Source organism: Erythrolamprus reginae, chromosome 6 (assembly GCF_031021105.1).
Source record: "Erythrolamprus reginae isolate rEryReg1 chromosome 6, rEryReg1.hap1, whole genome shotgun sequence".
Lineage (NCBI taxonomy): Eukaryota > Metazoa > Chordata > Lepidosauria > Squamata > Dipsadidae > Erythrolamprus > Erythrolamprus reginae.
Window position 1 is genome coordinate 2,697,935 of NC_091955.1, and position 25,978 is coordinate 2,723,912.

Genomic DNA, 25,978 nt, shown 5'->3' on the forward strand with positions numbered 1-25,978 from the left:
AGAAAAGCAAATACAGGTATCTTTCCACTGAGTACAGTCAATAAATTAACCATTCGTTTCAGAGAGGTCTTTATCCAATGGATACATTTAAAAAAAACAACACTTGGAGATAAAACTTTTTATCATGGGAAATCCTACAGCTGCAAGACTATCTTGGGCCCCTATTTGTTTCCTTGGCAAGGGCAGGAGACAATAGACCCAGTCTAAGTGCGATTATTTATTCTTTGTGATTATTTTATTGACTTACTGATTCAATGTCCATTCTGCTGTAGAAAGGACACACAAAGCAATTAATATAAGTTTCAAAAAAAAATAAAGAACAAGAACAAAAGAACAAAAATAAAGGACACACAAAGCAATTAATATAACTTTTTAAAAAAAATAAAGAACAAGGGCCAAGGCCAAGCTTTCCAAGCATAAAATTCATATTCAGCACCACTTGCCGTTAAAAAGCTTGGTTGATGGAAGGCTTGAGTCAAAATGATCTGCACGTCTAGAATGAGATTTCTTTCCTTTTTATTGTATTTGAAAAACTAAATAAACCTTTTTTTAAAAAAAGCTCTGTTGAAAGAAATGTATTTTTAGACGATACCCTGAATACAGGTCATCCTCGGGTTATGACCACAATGGAAAACCCAGAATTTAAAATTGTAAATTGGCAATTTACCACCTGTAAAAATTGCCAGGATGTTCCCAAATTCATCCTCAATATGTTGGAAATGTGAAGAAGGAAACCGGAATCTATTACCATGTATGGTGGACTTGCTCAAAGGCAAAAAAAGTATTGCAGTAAAATAAGATCCTCGCCGATAAGAGATAATAAAATAAGCCAACACAGTTCTAGGCTGCATTAACAGAGGGATAGAATCAAGATCACGTGAAATGTTAATACCACTTTATAAGGCCTTGGTAAGGCCACACTTGGAATACGGCTTTCAGTTTTGGTCGCCACAATGCAAAAAGGATATTGAGACTCTGGAAAAAGTGCAGAGAAGAGCGACAAAGATGATTAGGGAACTGGAGGCTAAAACATATGAATAACGGTTGCAAGAACTGGGCATAGCTAGTTTAATGGAAAGAAGGACCAGGGGAGACACGATAGCAGTCTTCCAATATCTCAGGGGTGGCCACAAAGAAGAAGGAGTCAACCTAGTCTCCAAAGCACTTGAGGGTAGAACAAGAAGCAATGGGTGGAAATTAAAGGAGAGAAGCACCTTAGAACTAAGGAGAAATTAACAATTAACCAGAATAGAGTAGAGTAGAGTAGAGTAGAGTAGAATAGAATATGGAATGGGACAGGATAGAAAAACAGCAGAGTTGGAAGGGACCTTGGAGGTCTTCTAGTCCAACCCCTTGCTTAGGTAGGAAACCCTACACTACTTCAGACAGATGGTTATCCATCGTCTTCTTAAAAACCTCCAGTGTTGGAGCATTCACAACTTCTTGAGGCAAGCTGTTCCACTGATTAATTGATCTAACTGTCAGAAAAATTATCCTTAGTTCTAAGTTACTTCTCTCCTTGTTTAGTTTCCACCCATTGCTTCTTGTTCTACCCTCAGGTGCTTTGGAGAATAGCCTGACTCCCTCTTCTTTGTGGCAACCCCTGAGATACCGGAAGACTGCTATCCGGTCTCCCCTGGTCCTTCTTTTCATTAAACTTTGCCATGCCCAGTTCCTGCAACCGTTATTCATATGTTTTAGCCTCCAGTCCCCTAATCCTCTTTGTTGCTCTTCTCTGCCCTCTTTCTAGAGTCTCAACATCCTTTTTGCATCGTGGCAACCAAAACTGAATGCAGTATTCCAAGTGTGGCCTTACCAAGACCTTATAAAATGGTATTAACACTTCACGTGATCTTGATTCTATCCCTCTGTTAATGCAGCCTAGAACTGTGTTGGCTTTTTTGGCAGCTGCTGCACATGGCTGGCTCCTATTTAAATGGTTGAACACTAGGACTCCAAGATCCCTTTCACAATTACTACTGTTGAGCGAGATGCCACTTAATGATTAAGCAATAATAATTAAGCAATACTCTCTACATGGGGCTACCTTTGAAAAGTGTTCGGAAACTTCAGATCGTGCAGAATGCAGCTGCGAGAGCAATCATAGGCTTCCCCAAATATGCCCATGTCACACCAACACTCCGCAGTGTGCATTGGTTGCCGATCAGTTTCCGGTCACAATTCAAAGTGTTGGTTATGACCTATAAAGCCCTTCATGGCACCGGACCAGATTATCTCAGGGACCGCCTTCTGCTGCACGAATCCCAGCGACCAGTTAGGTCCCACAGAGTGGGCCTTCTCCGGGTCCCGTTAACTAAACAATGCCGCTTGGCGGGACCCAGGGGAAGAGCCTTCTCTGTGGTGGCCCCGGCCCTCTGGAACCAACTCCCCCCCAGAGATTAGAATTGCCCCCACCCTCCTTGCCTTTCGTAAGCTACTTAAAACCCACCTCTGTCGTCAGGCATGGGGGAACTGAAACATCTCCCCCTTGCCCATGTTGTTTTGGTGTTTGATTGATTGTGTGCTTGTTTTTTATATATATTGGGGTTGTTTTATGAATTTCTTAACTTAAAATTGTAATTGGATTGGTGGGTATTGGATTTGTCACTATGTAGTGTTTTTACTATTGTTGTGAGCCGCCCCGAGTCTGCGGAGAGGGGCGGCATATAAATCCAATAAATCTAATCTAATCTAATCAATGACAACACGTTGTTCATTAAGCACTAAGAAATGCATTTAATAGCAAACCAATTTAAAAACAAAATAGTATTTGCACAGAAATGGAAAGAAAAGACGATACCGGAAGATATTGAGGTATTCAAAAAAATTATAGAATGTGCAGAATTAGACATGATGACTAAACGTCTGAATAATCAAACCGAAACAGAATTTTATAAAATATGGGATAAAGTATATGATTGGTGGAATTTTAAAAATAGCATTAAAAATTAAATATATAAGAATAAATGACTATCTGAAGAATTATAAGATAGAATGAAATAGTTTATATTGTAACTAACTTAGAAGTGTTTATTTTTTCTTTTCTCTGTATTACTAATAATTTGTTTATTTCTCTTTTTATATATATAGACATATACAAGTATATCACTTTTTAAAATACAAAGAAATTCAATTAACAAGTTTAATATTAAAAATATAGAATTAAATTCAACAAGAATGTAATTCACAAGTGTGGTACTTCTGCATAGATCTGGTAACAGTTAGGGTTTTTTATATTCTGTATTAGTTAAGACTTCTACGACAAGCGGAGCAATGGCAGCTCCTTAAATGTTTAATGTTGTATGTCTTTGTTTGTCCTTTTTTGAAAATAATAAAAAATATTTGAAAAAAATAAATAAAAACAAAATAAAATAAAAACCTGCTATATTTCACACCCGTTTTTGCACACTGGTAAAATGGGGGTCCCATTCAGAGCCCATTGTGTTGCATTTCTCCAATATGGAATCGAACCAAGAGGCGGAAAGAGAATCTGCCAAGTTTTCCAGACTAAAACATTTTCTGAGCTAAACTGTCGGCTTCCAGACTTTTTTGGCAGTTGTGGAGTTTGGCATCGTGCGCCTGGTGGTTTTATTACCTATGGGCCTAAATGTTTTCCAACATTCCAGTGAAAATATTGGGTTTTTCTTCCCCTCCACACATTACAGAGTTTAGTACCTTTGGCTTATTTGCTTCAAGGCTCACAAAACAGGCTGGGGGTTTTGCGCCCCCCCCCAACCCCCCCCCCCCCCACCAGACTGCAAATACTTCTGTAGACTAAGGATGCTGTTAATTGAAGCCATACCTATTTGCAGAGAAATATTATCCAGTTCAATGCTTCCAAATAGAGTAGAATAATAATAGAGTAGAGTAAAATAGAGTAGAGTAGAGTAGAGTAATAATAGTGTAGAGTGGAGTAGAATAATAATAGAGTAGAATAGATGAAAGTAGAGTAGAATAATAATAGAGTGGAGTAGAATAAGAGTAGAGTAGTGTATAATAATAATAGAGTACAATAGAGTACAATAAGAGTAGAGTAGAGTAGAGTATAGAGTAGAATAATAATAGTGTAGAGTAGAGTGGAGTAGAATAATAATAGAGTAGAATAGATGAAAGTAGAGTAGAATAATAATAGAGTAGGGTAGAGTAGAATAGAGTAATAATAGAGTAGAGTAGAATAAGAGTAGAGTAGTGTATAATAATAATAGAGTAGAATAGAGTATGATAAGAGTAGAGTAGAGTAGAATAATAATAGTGTAGAGTGGAGTAAAATAGAGTAGAGTAGAGTAGAGTAGAGTAGAGTAGAGTAATAATAGTGTAGAGTGGAGCAGAATAATAATAGAGTAGAATAGATGAAAGTAGAGTAGAATAATAATAGAGTGGAGTAGAATAAGAGTAGAGTAGTGTAGAGTATAGAGTAGAATAATAATAGTGTAGAGTAGAGTGGAGTAGAATAATAATAGAGTAGAATAGATGAAAGTAGAGTAGAATAATAATAGAGTAGAGTAGAATAGAGTAATAATAGAGTAGAGTAGAATAAGAGTAGAGTAGTGTATAATAATAATAGAGTAGAATAGAGTATGATAAGAGTAGAGTTGAGTAGAATAATAATAGTGTAGAGTAGAGTGGAGTAGAATAATAATAGAGTAGAATAGATGAAAGTAGAGTAGAATAATAATAGAGTAGAGTAGAGTAGAATAGAGTAATAATAGAGTAGAGTAGAATAAGAGTAGAGTAGTGTATAATAATAATAGAGTAGAATAGAGTATGATAAGAGTAGAGTAGAATAATAATAGTGTAGAGTGGAGTAGAATAATAATAGAGTAGAATAGATGAAAGTAGAGTAGAATAATAATAGAGTGGAGTAGAATAAGAGTAGAGTAGAATAATAATAGAGTAGAATGGAGTAGAACAGTAGAAACATAGAAACATAGAAACATAGAAGTCTGACGGCAGAAAAAGACCCCATGGTCCATCTAGTCTGCCCTTATACTATTTTCTGTATTTTATCTTAGGATGGATATATGTTTATCCCAGGCATGTTTAAATTCAGTTACTGTGGATTTATCTACCACATCTGCTGGAAGTTTGTTCCAAGGATCTACTACTCTTTCAGTAAAATAATATTTTCTCATGTTGCTTTTGATCTTTCCCCCAACTAACCTCAGATTGTGTCCCCTTGTTCTTGTGTTCACTTTCCTATTAAAAACACTTCCCTCCTGGACCTTATTTAACCCTTTAATATATTTAAATGTTTCGATCATGTCCCCCCTTTTCCTTCTGTCCTCCAGACTATACAGATTGAGTTCATTAAGTCTTTCCTGATACGTTTTATACTTAAGACCTTCCACCATTCTTGTAGCCCGTCTTTGGACCCGTTCAATTTTGTCAATATCTTTTTGTAGGTGAGGTCTCCAGAACTGAACACAGTATTCCAAATGTGGTCTCACCAGCATTCTATATAGCGGGATCATAATCTCCCTCTTCCTGCTTGTTATACCTCTAGCTATGCAGCCAAGCATCCTACTTGCTTTCCCTACTGCCTGACTGCACTGTTCACCCATTTTGAGACTGTCAGAAATCACTACGCCTAAATCCTTTTCTTTTGAAGTATTTGCTAACACAGAACTGCCAATACAATAGTCAGATTGAGGATTCCTTTTCCCCAAGTGCATTATTTTACATTTGGAAACATTAAACTGCAGTTTCCATTGCTTTGACCATTTATCTAGTAAAGCTAAATCATTTACCATATTGCCGACGCCTCCAGGAATATCAACCCTATTGCACACTTTAGAGTCATCGGCAAATAGGCAAACCTTCCCTACCAGACCTTCCCCTATGTCACTCACAAACATATTAAAAAGAATAGGACCCAGAACAGACCCTTGTGGCACACCGCTTGTAACCTGACTCTGCTCAGAATACTCGCCATTCACAACAACCCTCTGGTGTCTATGCTTCAGCCAGCTGCAAATCCATTGAACTATCCAGGGATTAAGTCCAATCTTCACTAATTTATCTATCAGCTCTTTATGTGGAACCGTATCAAAGGCTTTGCTGAAGTCCAGGTAGGCAATATCCACGGCACCACCTTCATCCAACACCTTTGTGACATAGTCAAAGAAATCAATGAGATTAGTCTGACATGATTTGCCTTCAGTAAAGCCATGCTGATTTGGGTCCAATAATTTATTGTTTTTTAGGTGCTGATTTATCCTCTTTTTCAGTAGAGTCTCCATCATTTTAACGACAACTGATGTCAAGCTAACTGGCCTGTAGTTACCAGCTTCTTCTCTACTGCCCTTCTTGTGGATAGGCACAACACTTGCCATTCTCCAATCCTCAGGAACATCTCCTGTTAACAAGGATTGGTTAAACAAATCAGTCAGGGGGGTAGCAATGACAGATCTGAGTTCTTTAAGAACTCTGGGGTGGATGCCATCTGGACCCATTGCCCTATTTATCTTTAATCGTTCAAGTTCTTCTAAGACATCGGCTTCTAAGATCACTGGAGCTGAATCCGTACAGTTGGAGGCAATGCTATATCCCTCTATAGTATTATTTTGTAAGGTGTCTTTTGAGAAAACTGAACAGAAGTAGCTATTGAAATGGTCAGCGATCTCCTTATTCCCATTAATGCATGTATTTTTCCCGGTACTAAGCTTCGTGATGCCGCAGCTTTTCTTCTTCTTATCACTAATATATCTGAAGAAGGTTTTATCCCCCTTCTTTAGAGATTTGGCAATTTCTTCCTCTTTTGAGGCTTTAGCAGCATATATTATCTGTTTCGCCTCCTTCTGTCTCATTTTATACACCTCCCTATCAGCTATACTTCCAGACTCTTTATACCTCCTATAGGCAGCCTTTTTTTCATTGACTATAGTCCTTACATCATTGCTAAACCATAGCGGTTTCTTCTTCCTTTTACCTTTAGATATTTGTCTTACATACAGTCCAGTGGCTTTTAAGATGGCCTTTTTAAATACAGTCCACTGGGTGCTCGCTCCTGCCATTTTATCCCTCCCCTTTAATTCATTATCTAAATATTCCCCCATTGCATTAAAATTTGTTTTTCTGAAATCCAATACTTTGGTTGCATTATAGGATTGCTCACAATGAGTTTTTACATCAAACCACAAACATAGATGGTCACTGCAACCTAAATTTTCTCCCACCTTGACATCTGAAACCCAATTCCCATTCGTAAAAACTAAATCTAGAATATTCTCCCCTCTAGTTGGTGTCTTAACCAGCTGTGCCAGAGCTGCTCCTGTAAAGGCCTCTACTATATTCTTACTTTTGCATGTAAGGGCACTGGGGATATTCCAGTCAACATCAGGCATGTTGAAATCACCCATAACCACAATATCTCCCTTTACTGCCATTTGGGTAATTTCATCCACCATCTTGTTGTCATATTCCTTAGATTGCCCTGGAGGCCTATAGATCACCCCAATTCTAATGACAGAACCGTCTTTATTTTGCATGTAAATCCAGAGGGTCTCTAGATCTTGACATGTATTTTGAATTAGTGTTGTTTTTAGAGTTTCCTTAACATAAATGGCTACTCCACCTCCCCTTCTCTCTATTCTATCCTTCCTATACAGTGTATATCCTGGTATGGATATTTCCCATTCATTAGAATCCTTAAACCATGTCTCAGTTATGGCAACCAGGTCCAAATTATCTCTAGATATTATGGCCATTAATTCACAGAGTAGCACCTCTATAACTGTCTGGTTTGGTGCTGCAACCCAACAAGACCGACACAGACTTCAGAGGAGAATCAGAACTGTAGAAAAAACAATTGCAGCCAACCTGCCTTCCATTGAGGACTTGTAGACTGCACAAGTCAAAAAGAGGGCCATGAAAATATTTACTGACCCTTCGCATCCTGGACACAAATTGTTTCAACTCCTATCCTCAAAACGTCACTACAGAGCACTGCACACCAAGAGAACTAGACACAAGGACAATTTCCCCCCCGAATGCCATCACTCTGCTAAACAAAAAATTCCCTCAACACTGTCAAACCTTTTACTAAGTCTGCACTTCTATTTCTACTAGTTTTTTTCTCATCACTCCTGTCATCCTTTTCCTCCCACTTAGGACTGTATGACTGTCACTTGTTGCTTGTATCCTAAGATTTTTATTAATATTGATTGTTTCTTCATTGCTTATTTGACCCCTATGACAATCATTAAGTGTTGCACCACATGATTCTTGACAAATGTATATTTTATTTTATGTCCACTGAGAGCATCTGCACCAAAGACAAATTCCTCGTGTGTCCAATCACACTTGGCCAATAAAGAATTATATTCTATTCATGTCCGAGTATCCAGCTTGCAAGGAATGATTTCAACAATCGAGTTATCGAAGCGTGGAACTCATTACCGGACTCAATTGTGTCAACCCCTAACCCCCAATATTTCTCCCTTAGACTCTCCACGATTGACCTCTCCAGGTTCCTAAGAGGCCAGTAAGGGGCGTACATAAGTGCACTGATGTGCCTATCGTCCCCTGTCCAATTGTCTTTCCTCTCTTTCACCTATCTTATATATTCTCTTCCTTTCATATATCCTCTCCTCTAAGTTCAATTTTACCCTTATATATATTACTTCATGTCTATTTTTCTTCCTATGTATTTGTGTATTGGACAAATGAATAAATAAAATAACTAAATAAATGTGTCCGAAAGAATTTTGCAATCGTTCACTTGGTCCAAAGTCGGAACCCAAAGCTTCTTCATGTTGTTTTAGGCACTCACGTCCTTTCCTCGCTCCACCCTTTCCACAGCTACTCCAACCTCTTCTCGCAAGATGCCCTGAAGATTAATGGCTTATGTAACTTTAACACTTAAGAGACAGGGCCACAATTTTGACATTTCCGTACCCAGGAAGGCTTAATCAGACCACACGTTCTTCAAAGGTTGTTCTTGGCAAGGAGACCAAGCAAACAAACCCCGTCGCTCCCTCTAGAAACGACATCAAGGGCTCTCTAAAAAATAAAGGAGCTGTGATCCCAGGCCAAAGGGGAAAAAAATGGGCCCGAGAAAGACCACGTTTCCTTTCGCTTAATCTCCAAAACTCCAAATTGTCTCCATTAAAGTTTCCCAAACACGACAGGGCGAAAGATAACAAGGTAGAGAAAGTCTCTGATTCATTTTGTGGATTCTGCAACTGGCCTTTAATAATAATAATAACAACAACAACAACAACAACAACAACAACAACAACAACAACAACAACAACAGAGTTGGAAGGGACCTTGGAGGTCTTCTAGTCCAACCCTCTGCTTAGGCAGTGTTCTGTCGGGCTCTCTGGTAGACTCCTCCCAAAAATTCACAGGTACAAATTTCAGACACAGACACGTTTGAAAATTCAAAACAATGTTCTTTATAATGAGAATTCACTTAAACCAAGCCCTCTTTTGGTATAGCCAAGAGCCCTCGTCTCCAAACAAACTGGTAATTTGTACAAGTCCGTTATCAGTTCTGTGATACTTAGCTTGCAGCTGTGAGGCAATTCACAGTCCTTCTTCTTTCACAAAGTGAAACATACTTTGCTCTGGTTTAGTTTCAAAGTGGGGAAAAATCAGCACACAAAAGGTCAAAGTCAGTAAAGCAGTCACGAAACATAACGATCAGGTAATCCTCCACAATGGCCAAACCCACAGGCTGCTCTTTATAGCAGCCTCACTAATGACCACAGCCCCACCCAACCACAGGTGGCCTCATTTTCTTTGATAATAATCTCTCAGTTGTTGCTGCCTATGCATCGCTCTCCGCATGCGTGGCTGTATCTTTAACTCTTGTTCCGAATCCAAGGAGGAGCTAGATAATTGATCTCCTTCTGAGCTGTCTGCCACACTCTCCTCCTCCCTGTCACTCATGTCTTCTTGGTCAGAGGAGCCTTCATCATCAGATTCCACCGGGAGCAAAACAGGCCTGCAGCATGTGGATGTCTCCCCCACATCCACAGTCCTTGGGGCAGGAGCTGGGCCAGAGCTAACCACAACAGGCAGGAAACCCTACACTACTTCACACAGATGGTTAGCCAACATCTTCTTAAGAACGTCCAGTGTTGGAGTGTTCACAACTTCTGGAGGCAAGTTGTTCCACTGATTAACTGTTCTCACTGTTGGGAAATTTCTCCTTAGTTCTAAGTTACTTCTCTCCTTGTTTAGTTTCCACCCATTGCTTCTTGTTCTATCCTCAGATGCTTTGGAGAATAGGTTGGTTCCCTCTTCTTTGTAGCAATTCCTGAGATATTGGAAGGCTGCTATCATGTCTCCCCCTGGTCCTTCTTTTCATTAAATTAGCCATGTCCAATTCCTGCAACTGTTCTTCATACGTTTTAGCCTCCAGCCCCCTAACGCCGCTCTTTGTCGCTCTTCTCTGCACTCTTTCTAGAGTCTCAACATCCTTTTTGCATCATGGGGATCAAAACTCGATGCCGTATCCCAAGTGTGGCCTTACTAAGGCCTTACAAGGCTCCCTTACACTGGTAGGAACCCAGTACAGTACTTGGCTATCTATACCGAAGTAGTACTAACTGAAATACTAACGTTCAAGGCAAATTGGCACCAGATAAGAGTCAACAAACTCTGAAGGCGGCTAGACTTAAAAGTCTTTTAGATAAAGTTTCCAAACTAATGATTCATTTGACCCTGCCAGCCTCACTCTGGTTATCTTCTCCAGTTTTACTTTAACTGCATTTTAAATTTGAACCCTTTATCTATTGTTTGAACACTTTATAGTGTATTTTAATCAATGTTTGTAAGCCTAGAGTCACCTTCTGTGTGACGCCTGGCCTAGAAAGAGAATTATGGACCTTGGAGTTCTTCTACTCCAACCTCCTCCGGCAATCTCACACTACTCACCAGAGCCTACAAAACTTTTGCCAGACCCACCCTTGACTACTGCTCATCTGTCTGGAACCCATACCACATCTCAGACATCAACACTGTCCAAAGATATTTCACCAGAAGAGCCCTTCACTCCTCCACTCGAAACAGAAGACCCTACGAAAATAGACTAACAATCCTGGGCCTAGAAAGCCTAGAACTACGGCGCCTAAAACACGATTTAAGTATTGCCCACAAGATCATATGCTGCAACGTCCTACCGGTCAATGACTACTTCAGCTTCAACCGCAACAACACAAGAGCACGCCACAGATTCAAAGTTAATACGAACCGCTCCAAACTTGACTGTAAAAAAATATGACTTTAACAATCGAGTTGTCGAAGCGTGGAACTCATTACCGGACTCAATAGTGTCAACCCCTAACCCCCAACATTTCTCGCTTAGGCTCTCCACGATTGACCTCTCCAGGTTCCTAAGAGGCCAGTAAGAGGCGTACGTGCCTTTCGTCCCCTGTCCAATGGTCTTTCCTTCATCTCATATATCATATATATTTTCTTCCTTTCATATATCTTCTCTTCTATTTTCACTTTTATCCTTATATATATTACTTCATGTTTATTTTCTTCCTATGTATTTGTGTATTGGACAAATGAATGAATGAATAAAATAAAATAATAAAATAAAATAAAATAAAATAAAATAAAATAAAATAAAATAAAATAAAATAAAATAAAATAAAATAAAATAAAATAAAAATAAATAAATCAAGAAGAAAGAAGAAGGAGTCAACCTATTCTCCAAAACACCTGCGGGTAGAATCTTGGGTGGAAACTAAACAAGGAGAGAAGCAACTTAGAACTAAGGAGGAGGAGTTTCCTGAAAGTTAGAACAATTAAATCCGTAGAACAGCTTGCCACTAGAAGTTGTGAATCACTTCCAACACTGGAAGCTTTTAAGAAGATGTTGGATAACCATCTGTCTGAAGTAGTGTAGGGTTTCCTGCCCAAGCAGGGGGTTGGGCTAGAAGACCTCCAAGGTCCCTTCCAACTCTGTTGTTATTGTTATTATAATCCATCAATTTTTAAAAGTACGAAGGTGTGTCATTAGTTGAACTTGAACTTCTCCTAAGGTCCTAACCGATACGATGAAGGGGGAATGGGAAGGCCACTGGTTTAAACAAATAAGAAAAACATATTTTTGTTTTGCAAGTTGCTATGATGGGTCCACGAATGAACAGATCTTCGCATTTCTCTCCTTCCTAAAGTTATCGGATTTGCATTGATCAAATTCACAATGTTAGATGTCGACAGCATGGTTCCCTAAGAAAAATCAATCCGTACCACAACGTCATTCTTTCCAGCAATGCTGAAAAGGATGAGCAAAGGGCATCAGTGTTCCTTCCGCAAATTTCCTCCACCCCACCAACAAACATTTGGTATGACAAGATAAGCTCTTGATGGTTGACCAGACCGACACTTTGAAATTCAAAGGAAGGATACCCATACCACATCTCGGACATCAACACCCTTGAAAATGTCCAAAGATACTTCACCAGAAGAGCCCTTCACTCCTCCACTCGAAAGAGAATACCCTACAAAAGTAGACTATCAATCCTCGGTCTAGAAAGCTTAGAACTACGACGTCTGAAACACGATCTAAGTATTGCCCACAAAATCATATGCTGCAACGTTCTACCTGTCAATGACTACTTCAGCTTCAACCGCAACAACACAAGAGCACGCAACAGATTGAAACTTAATATTAATCGCTCCAAGCTTGAGTGTAAAAAATATGACTTTAGCAATCGAGTTGTCGAAGCGTGTAATTCATTACCGGACTCAGTAGTGTCAACCCCTAACCCCCAACATTTTTCCCTTAGACTCTCCACGATTGACCCCTCCAGGTTCCTTAGTAGTCAGTAAGGGGCGTACATAAGTGCACCAGTGTGCCTTCTGTCCCCTGTCCAATTGTCTCTCCTTATCTCATTGATCTTTTCTTCCTTTCAAATATGTTCACCTATACTTTTATATCTTTTCTTCTATTCTTTTCTTTACTTATATTATTACATATCTTTCTCTTCAATGTGTATTATGTATTGGACAAAATAAATAAATAAAAATAAATAAATGTCCACGCTGAAAGTAAAAAAGGACTTTTCTGGAAATAAGCTTTGAAACCATCCGTTGGGAACAGCAAAGCTCTCCGAAAAGGTGGTTAGATGACCAGTTTCTGCAGGTAGTTTATTAGATTCATGAATGAAACAAGTTGAGTTAGATGGTCTATTAGGAACTTTTCTGTTGGAGAGGGAAGGACTGAGAGGGGGGGGGGAGTGAAAGGGGGCATCAGTCTAAAATCCTCACGTAGCCACAAGCAAACTAAGTCCAACCTTCCTTGAGTCCTGTGGAGCCTTATCTACTGTATTTTTGGAGTATAGGACACACCTTTTTCCTTCCTAAAAGAGGCTAAAATTGGGTGGGTCTTATATGCTGAATTTAGCTCTTTTTTAAGCTATTTTTTCAGCCCTAACTAGGTGCTAATAACCTTTCCAGCTCTTACCTTGCAGGCTTTTTCATTGTTACTCTCTCCAAATAATGTTTTTCCAATCCTAAGTCTTTGCAGGCCTTTTTTTCATTGCTCTACTTTGTCTGAAGTAGTGTAGGGTTTCCTGCCTAAGCAGGGGGTTGGACTAGAAGACCTCCAAGGTCCCTTCTAACTCTCTACAGAGAGGGGCGGCATACAAATCTAATAAATAGATAGATAGATAGATAGATAGATAGATAGATAGATAGATAGATAGATAGATAGATAGATAGATAGATAGATAGATTCCACTTCCAAACTGATGATGTTACGAAGTTGGTTCATGAAATATCTACAAGAAAATCACCAAGCTCAGAGAGCACCAAGGACCCTACATTCTTCCTCCTCCTCTTCCTCCTCCCAACCACCCTTCCTTCTAGCACTGACAATGTTACATAGAAACATAGAAGATTGATGGCAGAAAAAGACCTCATGGTCCATCTAGTCTGCCCTTATACTATTTCCTGCATTTTATCTTAGGATGGATCTATGTTTATCCCAGGCATGTTTCAATTCAGTTCCTGTGGATTGACCAACCACGTCTGCTGGAAGTTTGTTCCAAGCATCTACGACTCTTTCAGTAAAATAATATTTTCTCATGTTGCTTCTGATCTTTTCCCCAACTGACCTCAGATTGTGTCCCCTTGTTCTTGTGTTCACTTTCCTATTAAAAACACTTCCCTCCTGGACCTTATTTAACCCTTTCACATATTTAAATGTTTCGATCATGTCCCCCCTTTCCCTTCTGTCCTCCAGACTAGACAGATTGAGTCCATGAAGTCTTTCCTGATCAGTTTGATGTTACCTAGTTGGATCATCATGAAACATCTGCCAGAAAATCACCAAGCTCAAAGAGATACCAAGGACCCTACAGTCCTCCTCCTCCTCTTCCTTCTCCTCCTCCTCCCAACCCCCCTTCCTTCTAGCACGGATGATGTTACCTAGATGGGTCCTGAAACATCTGCAAGAAAACAACCAAGCTCAGAGAGCTACCAAGGACCCCCTCAAAGACTTTGGCCACCAAAGAAGGAGAGAGGACTCCTGGGAGAAGACCCTGAAGTTGGGACAAATGGAAGGCCAAAGAAGAAGGAGAACAAGAGCGGATGAGATGGTTCGGTAGGGTCACGGATGCAATGAACATGAATTCGGTCCAACACCAGGAGACGGTGGAACATGGGGGGGAGGGGGCTGGCATTTGGTGGTCCGCGTTATCGTGAAAAGTCAGACACAACTGAGAACAACAAACAACAAGGCAATCTCTCCTTCCACGCCACACACACACACCGACACACATGAAATCTCTCGTGAAAAAAGAGGTTTACTCTGATCTTTCTCCTGCATTCAAGTAAATGTATTCCTTACTTCAGCAGCCAAATAGTTTCCGGTCGCCAGATGTTTAAATCTGAAGAGGCTGTTCCACTGTCCTGCGCCACCGCGGCAAGGGTCATGATGCACCACCTGCAGAGAGACACACCGGGGAGGTGTCAAATATGGCCACAACGTTCAACGTTGGGATTCGACCTGATTCATCCCCATACCGACAGCCCTGGGATGAGAGAGATGGAGGGAGGGAGGGAGAGAGACAGAGACAGAAAGAGATGATAGAGATAGATAGAGAGAGGGGGGGAGAGAGACAGACACAGAGAGAGAGATGATAGAGATAGATAGAGAGAGGGGGAGAGAGAGAGAGAGAGAGATGATAGAGATAGAGAGAGGGGGGGGAGAGAGAGAGAGACAGAGAGAGAGATGATAGAGAGAGAGAGAGAGATGACAGAGAGGGGAGAGAGAGACACACACAGAGAGAGAGATGAGAGAGAGAGAGAGAGAGAGACAGATGAAGAGAGAAAGAGACAGAGAGAGGGGGAGAGATAGAGAGAGATGGAGAGTTAGAGAGAGAGAGATGAGAGTGAGTGAGAAAGAAAGAAAGATGAAAGAGAGAGATTAGAGAAAGAGAGAGATTAGAGAGAGAGAAAGAGATATAGGGAGAGAGAAAGAGAGAAAGAGAGGGAAAGATGAGAGATATAAAGAGACAGACAGACAGACAGACAGATAGATAAATATGGTTGGTTGGTTGGTTGAATGGATAAATAGAGAGAGAGAGAGAGATGGCAGAGAGAGAGGCAGAGAGGGAGGGAGGGGAAGAGAGGGAGGGAAAGAAAGAGAAGGACAGATGGGGAAGAGAGGAGGAAGAGGGAGAGAGGAAAACAGGGAGGAAAGGAGAGGGGGAAACAGAAGGAAAAGGAGCAAGAGGGAGGATGGGAGGGAGGGAAGGAGGAGAAGGGAAGGAGAGAGAGGAAGGAAGGAAAACAGAGGAGGGAAGGAGGGAAGCAGGGGAGGGAGGAAAAAATACCTCTATTTCCCACAGGGCTTTTGAACTCGTTGCCGAAGTGGCCGACTGCCTCAAAGTTGTGCGAAGGAAAATGTGTTGCTTCTGCTGGTATTCATCGCAGGTCAGAAACTTCTCCTGTTCAGCGTGGAACAACCTGACCACATCTCCCTGAATAGACATAGCGATGGAAAGGTGGGGGGGGGGGAAAGAGAGAGGGGTGGAATGAAAGAGACGTCCATAGGGAAAATGTGTGCTTTGTTAGATTTATTACTCTACTAGTAGCTGGGTACCCATGCTCCACTATGAAACTATGTGATTGGGCTTGGTAAATTGACAGTTAAAGGTTGAAAATGTTCCAACTCTGTTCCAACTGCCAGTTGCTTTATATTTTCCTTCCTCCCCCCCTCCCTCCCTCTCTCCCCCCCTTCCTTCCCTCTCCCTCCCTCCCTCTCCTTCCTTCCTCCCTCCCTCTTCTTCCTTCCTTCCTTCCCTCCCTCCTATAAGGCAACTGGCAATTGAAACAGAGTTCTTTTCAGGTGGGGAGGAGGAGTAGAACATCTACTTCCTTAGCATCAGAGCATGTTAACAATAATATAAGAAATAACTACTGATTTGAAAAATCCTTTCTTAGCAAGCACCTAGAAGCCAAGAGGAACATACTGTATGTGCCAAGTTTCAAGTGTGTAGACTTTATGGTTCTGGAGATTTCATGATGATGCGTGAGTGGCATTTGGTAGATGGATAGATGGATGGATGGATAGATGGATAGATGGATAGATGGATAGATGGATGGATGGATAGATGGATAGATGGATAGATGGATGGATGGATAGATGGATAGATGATGGATAGATGGATAGATGGATAGATGGATAGATGGATAGATGGATAGATGGATAGATGGATAGATGGATAGATGGATAGATGGATAGATGGATAGATGGATAGATGGATAGATGGATAGATGGACTGATGGGTGGATGGGTGAATGGATAAATGGATAGGTTTTTAAAAAATAAATCTGGCCATCTTGAACATATGTGGACTTCACATATTTTAAACTTGCCAAGGTTTGAAAAACACTGATTTATTTAGTAGTCTTTCCATAAAATTTAGGCAGAGATCCCAAATGGCTGCAGAGTTGAGAAGATTTGTCGCCCATAGAGAGAAAACTAAGGAACCCACTCCTGCTTTTGAAGATGGGTAAACAAGACTCTAGAAGGACCCTGCTATCAAAGGTAGGTTTCAGACCAATTGGAAATATTACCCGTTGATCATTAAAACAGTTAAGACGGGGAGCTTTAAAAATGAATACAATTTTATAACAATTTACCAAAAAAATATACTCACCCCTTTAAGTACGTCTTCACGGTAGCAACTAAATTTCATGAACAAGGTGATTTTCCAACTGGTGTTACAATTCACTGCGTTGACCTGCGTTCAAGAAGATGAAGAATTGTTACATCAGGTTACGAAATAACCACGTGGAAAAGTTTTTATCATATTAACACTTGACAAATTCTCTGTTTTATATCCTTTATATCCCCTTACATTGTAACTTTGAACTTTGTTGTAACTTTGAACGGTTACTAAATGACTATGGGTCCTGCCTCCCAAGGACAATTCCATCTGTCCATCCATAACCCTGGGGCGGGGAATTATTGACCCCCTCAGAGAGGGTCCGCAACTTGGGCGTCCTCCTCGATCCACAGCTCACATTAGAGAAACATCTCTCAGCTGTGGTGAGGGGGGCGTTTGCCCAGGTTCGCCTGGTGCACCAGTTGCGACCCTATTTGGACCGGGAATCACTGCTCACGGTCACTCATGCCCTCATCACCTCGAGGCTCGTCTACTGCAACGCTCTCTACATGGGGCTACCTTTGAAGAGTGTTTGGAAACTTCAGATCGTGCAGAATGCAGAATGCAGCTACGAGAGCAATCAAGGTATGCCCATGTTACACCAACACTCCACAGTCTGCATTGGTTGCCGATCAATTTCCGGTCACAATTCAAAGTGTTGGTTATGACCTTTAAAGCCCTTCATGGCATCGGACCAGAATACCCCTGAGACCACCTTCTGCCGCACAAATCCCAGCGACAGGTTAGGTCCCACAGAGTTGGCCTTCTCCGGGTCCCATCGACTAAACAATGTCGTTTGACGTGACCTAGGAGAAGAGCCTTCTCTGTGGCGGCCCCGACTCTCTGGAACCAGCTCCCCCCAGATATCAGAGTTGCCCCCACCCTCCTTGCCTTTCGCAAGCTCCTTAAAACCCACCTCTGTCGTCAGGCATGGGGGAATTGAGATAGTCTTTCCCCCTAGGCCTATAGAATTTATACATGGTATGCTTGTATGTATGAGTTGTTCTTTAAATTGGGTTTTTAAGATTATTTTTAATATTAGATTTGTTTACATTGTTTTTTATATTGTTGTTAGCCGCCCCGAGTCTTCAGAGAGGGACGGCATAAAGATCTAATAAATGAATGAATGAATGAATGAATGAATGAATGAATGAATGAATGAATGAATGAATGATTGAATGAATAAATAAATAAATAAATAAACAAACAAACAAACAAACAAACAAACTGCCAGAGACCATACATGATGCCAGGGACAACAGAAATTTGACCCCGATCAGTTCTTTTTTGGAACACCTGGGATGACCCCTGGGCTGCAACCTTTGCAAAAAAAACCTAGTTAGATGCCCAAACCCTCATTCAAACCTACCTCCTTGCATCCCGGATTATCTAAGAGCTCTATGTTGCTGGCGTGTAGGGGTTGTCCGGCGTTAACCGGCATCAGCACCACTTTATCTCCGACAAGAATCTGAAGTTGTAAAAAAAAGAGTCGCATGTTACCATTCAATTTAAAATAATATTTTTTTAAAAAATCACAGTATTTCTGCTGCTGGATTCCTAATGTGTAAATATCTGATGGCCAGTAAGAGCTTTGTGGGTTTGGATTACAATTATATCCTATATATCCTATACTTGATTAACAAAGATAAATAAAATAAATAAATAAAAATTAATTTCAACTTGGAACCCACCTTCTTTATGTATTTTCACCGTCAGGATTTTATGGGTCCCTGTTCTTTAACTCTGACCATATATTAACATCATAGAAACATAGAAACATAGAAGATTGACTGCAGAAAAAGACCTCATGGTCCATCTAGTCTGCCCTTATACTATTTCCTGTATTTTATCTTAGGATGGATCTATGTTTATCCCAGGCATGTTTAAATTCAGTTACTGTGGATTTACCAACCACGTCTGCTGGAAGTTTGTTCCAAGGATCTACTACTCTTTCAGTGAAATAATATTTTCTCGCGTTGCTCTTGATCTTTCCCCCAACTAACTTCAGATTGTGTCCCCTTGTTCTTGTGTTCACTTTCCTATTAAAAACACTTCCCTCCTGGACCTTATTTAACCCTTTCACATATTTAAATGTTTCGATCATGTCCCCCCTTTTCCTTCTGTCCTCCAGACTATCATTCCAGTAGCAAGTTGAACTGGTAGCAAAAGTCATGTGACCAGGTAGGAGTGGCTTGACAATCAAGTGACCCGGGGGTGGCTTAAAAGTCATGTGACTGGGTGGGAGTGGCTTCCCAGCCAAGATAAGTGTTCAAATAAGTGCTTGGACTCTTTTTCAGTGGATTAAATCAAATTATTTGAATAGCCACCAAAAGGACAAATGATAGACAGCATGATTTGTTGAGGAGCACAGTCACATTTGAAGGTTTTGTACTGAACCCACAAGGCTCAGTAGGATAACAGATTAAGCAAGTAGCTCAATTTTCTTTCATTGCTATAAAAGTTCAGTTCTAGATAATGATTAAAACCATGAAAGCGTTTATGGGTAAAAGCATACGATTAGTTTATTTCCTGTTTTAAAAGTAATTAAGGATTATACTAAGGTGCTAGAGAAGGAAGGACAATAAAAGAACTATTAAGTATTCAATAAATGGTGCCTAAACTTACTACCTCCACTGCAGCTGATCACTACTAATCTGGATATTGATTGATGGGGAGGTGGTGTTTCCCTCTTTTATTTTTCCTTCTTTTTTTTTAAATTGTCTCTTTCCAATGGGGTGTAAACATTGCTCGTGTGCCTGTCAGTGGCTGATGTTTATTTATTTATTTATTTTATTTGTTTATTTGTTTTGTCACATGCGTATTGGTGGTCTACAAAGATGTAATATTTATATACATGATACTAGTAAAAGACACGGCTTCCAGGAATTCTGCAGCATTTATGGACTCAGCTTGGTCTTAATAACAACCGAGCTGAAAAAGAACAACAAAGATTGCGCATAGCATACATTTCCCGACTCTCATGCAATTCCACGCATATTTTCTTGCAACAGAAAAAGTTAGAAGACTTTTAAGGAAAACGGCTAAATACCCATGCAAGGGCAAAGTAACTTACAAGTGGTAGCAAGCACCCACAAGATAACACTGCAACCAGGGGACTCCACTCCTTGTAATTCAGCAAAGTGGAACATGAAAACATGTTACGGCAGGATTTACCGAGATGTTCGAAGTTTTAAATACATTAATTTGTGGGGTTTTGTGATCCGTTCACTGGGCAGGTCAGTAGCAAAATGAACCAAAACGAATGACAAGGTGGATTTGATTGAAATCGCTAGTCAAAAGGTTGGATTTAAACCAGCTCAATTGAAATCATAAATTTTTGGAGAGCCACTGTCACCTCTGCTGCGAACTTGTGTGAATGCATCAGCGTGCGAAGTTGGGCGAGTGAACCAAAAATGTAAATACAGTGGTACCTCATGATACGAACTTAATTGGTTCCAGGAGGAGGTTCGTAAGGTGAAAAGATCGTAAGACGAAACAATGTTTCCCATAGGAATCAATGTAAAAGCAAATAATGCATGCAAATCCTTCAGGAAAATCCCAAACTTTAGAAGGGAGGCGAACAGAGGGCAGGGAGGAGCAGCTAAAGGGGGCGGGTGGAAGAAGCAAGGCTAGGCTAAAGGGTGAGTGGGAAGGAAGAAAGGCAAGGGGGCGCCCCTCCCTTTTCTTTCTTCAAAAGACACCCTTTCAGTGCCTCTGCAAGCACGCTGTTCTCCTACTTTTGTTAATGCAAAGTCTTTCCCCCTCCAAGCCGCCCCTCCCTTTTCTTTCTTCAAAAGACACCGTTTCAGTGCCTTTGCAAGCACGCTGTTCTCTGCAAAGTCTTTCCCCCTCCAAGCCACCCCTCCCTTTTCTTTCTTCAAAAAAGGGGGGGGAAAGAAACCCCTTCACCCCAGCAGCAGCGGCTTGGGTTCTTAAGGTGAAAATAGTTCGGAAGAAGAGGCAAAAAAATCTTAAACACCGGGTTCGTATCTTGAAAAGTTCGTTAGAAGAGGTGTTCGTAAGACGAGGTATCACTGTATTGAAGAATAGACAGCCTCAGGCTACATAGCTAAGCTGCATTTTGTGCTCAATTAAACTAAATTATTAATGTATCTAAAATAGAAAACTATCTTTAGATAGATTTTTTTTATTCCAAAAACATTTTATTACCACAAATTTGACAAAAGTAAAAATAACAGATTTAAATTTTTAAAAAATCCAATTCAAAATTTAAAAATCTGATTTTTAAAATTATACTTTTTTAATCAAGATTTTTATCCACCCTGATGAAATGATATGAATTCCATGGATTTTTCTCTGGGGTTTTATTTGTTTGGGGGTTTTTTTGCGGCAGGTTGGAAAGACAAAACCCGTGAAGATGTTAGCTTGTGCAAATGCCGTATTGTGCTGCTCCTTAAAAAGCAGAACACCCACAATAAGATCACAACCTTTCGACTACAGACACAGCACATGGTTGTATTTAGTGCAGGATGCATTTCATGCCATGCCAGAGAGGAGAAAAAAGGAAATAACTTACAGCTACATCAGGGCAGAGAAAATGTTAGCGAAAGACACCTGCAGGATTGAATCAGGGATTACAATTTAGCCAGAAAGAGCAATCAAGGAAGACAATATGGAGAAGGAGGATGTCAAATGAATGTTGGAAATGTAAAAGGACGCCGGCAAGGAACGTCCAAAAACTTCAGCCCCTTTCGAATTCCGCACACTTACGTTGTCCCCTTCGCTTCGCAGTTTCCAAAAGGGCTGGATGTAGAACCAGGAGCCTTCGTTCCCGGCGGCATCCAAAGAGACCCGCATGGCGTTTTTCTCCAGCAAGGCTGGCAACCTCTTATTGACGGTGAGATATTTGTTGCTCTTGATATGAAGCAGCTGTCAGGGAGGAAAAGAAATAAATAAGATGTTGGGGGGCAAAATACTGATTCTGTAAACTGTTTGGAGAGGGCCGTAAAGGACTGTGAAGTGGTATATAACTGTTATTGTTCTTCCTTCCTTCCTCCTTCCTGTTTCCTTCCTTCGTTTCTTCCTCCTCCCATTTCCTTCCTTTCCTTCTTCCTTCCTGCCTCCCCTCCTTCCCCCACCCTCCCCCCTTCCTTACTTCTCCTTCCTTCCTCCCTTCCTCCCTCCCTTCCTTCTCCTTCCTTCCTTCCTTCCTTCCTCCTCCTGTTTCCTTCCTCCCTTCCTCCTCCCGTTTCCTTCTTTTCTTCCTCCCTCCCTCCCTTCCTCTCTTCCTCCTTCCCTTTCCTCCCTCCCTCCCTTCCTTCTCCTTCCTCCCTTCCTCCTCCTTCCTTCCTCCCTCCCTCTCTCTTCCCATATCCTCCCTCCCTCCCTCCCTTCCTTCCCCTCCCTCCCTCCCTTCCTTCCTCCCTTCCTCCTCCCATTTCCTTCCTTTCTTCCTCCCTCCCTCCCTTCCTCTCTTCCTCCTTCCCTTTCCTCCCTCCCTCCCTTGCTTCCTTCCCCTCTCTCCCTTCCTTCCTCCCTTCCTCCTCCTGTTTCCTTCCTTTCCTCCTCCCTCCCTTCCTCCCTCCCTCCCTTCCTCTTTTCCTCCTTCCCTTTCCTCTCTCCCTCCCTCCCTTCCTCCCTCCCTTCCCTCCTTCCTTCCTTGGCGGTGCAGTGGTTAGAATGCAGCATTGCAGGCAAATTCAGCCAACTGCCAGCAGTTCAATCCTGACCAGCTCAAGGTTGACTCAGCCTGCCCTCCTTCCGAGGTCGCTAAAATGAAGACCCAGATTGTTGGGGGCCGACACTCTAAACTGCTTAGAGAAGTACTATGAAGTGGAACGTAAGTCTATATAACAGCTACTGCTATTCATTTACAATCCTCACGCTGCCAATGTTATCAACTCTCCACCACACTCGAATGGCTCAAATTATGAGCCGTAATTCACAAATGACAAATGATGAACCCCTGACACAATTATCTGGGCAATGTCACAAGGGACACATATGATATATATCCTATCACTGTTATTGTGGCTTTTTTTTAAGATAGCTTTGAGTACAAACTGTACATATTCTCTACCAAACAGCCTCGATGGAAGGTGACTCAACCACCACTAAACCAAGTTTTATTCAGTCCTCACAAAGCTTCGAGGTGGCAAATTAAACTTCCTGATTCAATTTTCCTCATTTAATTTTCATTTATAAACCACCTAGGAATTGAAAATTTTGAATGGCTTTTTTTTTTTTTGGAAGAAGCTTCCTCCTAACTTCTATTTTAAGAGTGGCTGATTTCTTCAGATCGTGCAGAATGCAGCTGCGAGAGCAATCATGGGCTTTCCCAAATATGCCCGTGTCACACCAACACTCCGCAGTCTGCATTGGTTGCCGATCAGTTTCCGGTCACAATTCAAAGTGTTGGTTATGACCTATAAAGCCCTTCATGGCACCAGACCAGATTACCTCAGGGACCACCTTCTGCCGCACGAATCCCAGCGACCCACAGAGTTGGCCTTCTCCGGGTCCCGTCGACTAAACAATGTCATTTGGCGGGACCCAGGGAAAGAGCCTTCTCTGTGGCGGCCCCGGCCCTCTGGAACCAGCTCCCCCCAGATATCAGAGTTGCCCCCACCCTCCTTGCCTTTTCCAAGCTCCTTAAAACCCACCTCTGTCGTCAGGCATGGGGGAATTGAAATTTTTTTCTCCCTTCTCCCTAGGCTTATAGAATTTATACATGGTATGTTTGTTGGTATGATTGGTCTCTTAAATTGGGGTTTTTTTAGATTACTTTTTAATATTAGATTTGTTACATTGTTTTTGGTTGTTGTTAGCCGCCCCGAGTCTTCAGAGAGGGGCAGCATACAAATCTAAATAAACTAAACTAACTAAACTAAACTAAACTAAACTTTTTCTTTTTAAAGGAAAAAAAAGGATTTCATTCTTTTTTTTTCATTGGACATACACAAACCAAAACAAACATAAGACATATAACAAGGGCTTTTATTCACCCCACTCTTTTTAGAAGTTGTTTAAGGGTAAAATTCTATCATACATAAAATTGCTAGGAGCAATATATCCTCTTATTTACTTACTACTTCTTTTTACAAATGTACAATTTATTTGAATATTCTCTGTAATTATCTACTGTAATTATTTCATTCTTTTTAACAGTTCTAAATTTCAAGGGTTATATGATGTTCCAACCAGAAAGATAAATTTATTTATTTATTTATTGATTGATTGATTGATTGATTGATTGATTGGATTTGTACGCCGCCCCTCTCCGGAGACTCGGGGCGGCTAACAGCAATAATAAGACAGCATATCATAATAATCCAATACTAAAAACAATTTAAAACCCATTATTATAAAAACTAAACATACATACAGACATACCATACATAAAATTGTAAAGGCCTAGGGGGAAAGAGGATCTCAATTCCCCCCATGCCTGGCGGCAGAGGTGGGTTTTAAGTAGCTTATGAAAGGCAAGGAGGGTGGGGGCAATTCTAAACTCTGGGGGGAGTTGGTTCCAGAGGGCCGGGGCCGCCACAGAGAAGGCTCTTCCCCTGGGTCCCGCCAAGCGGCATTGTTTAGTTGACGGGACCCGGGGAAGACCCACTCTGTGGGACCTAACTGGTCGCTGGGATTCGTGCGGCAGAAGGCGATCCCTGAGATAAACTGGTCCGGTGCCATGAAGGGCTTTATAGGTCATAACCAACACTTTGAATTGTGACCGGAAACTGATCGGCAACCAATGCAGACTGCGGAGTGTTGGTGTAACATGGGCATATTTGGTAATGTTTAACCCACCATTGAATCACAGTCCTGATGGGGTTACTCTAAGTCAGTAAACTCTGGACAGCTCTGGGATAAATAGGAGACCTACCTATGGCCTGCACTTTCAACCTCTGGAGCAAATGCCAGATATTATTTGCAAGAAATATGGTACTTCTATAGAACTGTGCACACTGTAGATAGGCATGGTGCTTTGTTAATCAAATTAAAAGGACCCACCTCTGACACGCTTACGAGCTTGTCGTGCAAACATAGTGGAAGTGCATGGAATTCTCCACTCAATGACCACAATTGAGCCCAAGGTTCCTGTCACTAAGCGAGACGGATCTTAAGTGAGTTCTGTCCCATTATACCATCTTTCTCACCACCGTTGCTAAGTGAATTGCCCCTAGTTGTTAATTTAGTTGCTTGGTTGTTAAGCGAATTGGGAATGGAATAGGAATAGAAATGGGAATGGAGGAGAGGGGAGGGGAGAGAAGGGAAGAAAGAGAAGAGAAGAGAGGAGAGAGAAGAAAAGAAAGAGGAGAGGAGAAGAGAAAAGAAGTGAAGAGAAGAGAAGAGAAGAGAGAGGCGAAGAGAAGAAAGAGGAGAAAAGAGGAGAGAAGAGAAGAGAAGAAAGAGGAGAAGAGAAGAGAAGTGAAGAGAAGAGAGAAGAGAAGAGAAGAAAGAGGAGAAGAGAAGAGAAGAGAAGAGAGAGGAGAGGAGAAGGGAAGAAAGAGAAAAGAAGAGAGAGGAGAAAAGAAGTGAAGAGGAGAGGAGAGAAGAGGAGAGAAGAGAAGAGAAGAGAAGAGAAGAGAAAAGACATGAAGAGGAGAGGAGAGAAAAGAAGTGAGAAGAGAAGAGAAGAAAGAGGAAAAGAGAAAAGAAAAGAAGAGAAGAGAAGAGAGAGGAGAAGAGAAGAAAGAGCAGGGAAGAGAAGAGAAGAGACAAAAGAGGAGAAGAAAAGAGAAGAAAGAGGAGAAGAGAAAAGAAGTGAAGAGAAGAGAAGAGAAGAGAGAGGCGAAGAGAAGAAAGAGGAGAAAAGAGGAGAGAAGAGAAGAGAAGAAAGAGGAGAAGAGAAGAGAAGTGAAGAGAAGAGAGAAGAG

General features: G+C 41.1%; 1 protein-coding gene across 4 annotated transcripts in view; it reads right to left on the reverse strand.

Moving 5' to 3' along the window:
* ITPR2 (inositol 1,4,5-trisphosphate receptor type 2) overlaps positions 1-25,978 on the reverse strand; it is a 155,125-nt gene that overhangs the window by 86,296 nt on the left and 42,851 nt on the right. For all 4 annotated transcript variants that reach the window (XM_070755073.1, XM_070755074.1, XM_070755072.1 and 1 more), the window contains exons 5-9: positions 21,870-22,028; positions 18,508-18,606; positions 17,130-17,213; positions 15,801-15,947; positions 14,813-14,908 (exon numbers count right to left, since the gene is read on the reverse strand). In XM_070755073.1, coding sequence (XP_070611174.1) covers positions 14,813-14,908; positions 15,801-15,947; positions 17,130-17,213; positions 18,508-18,606; positions 21,870-22,028 — 585 coding nt within the window. The remainder of the gene's footprint in view (positions 1-14,812; positions 14,909-15,800; positions 15,948-17,129; positions 17,214-18,507; positions 18,607-21,869; positions 22,029-25,978) is intronic.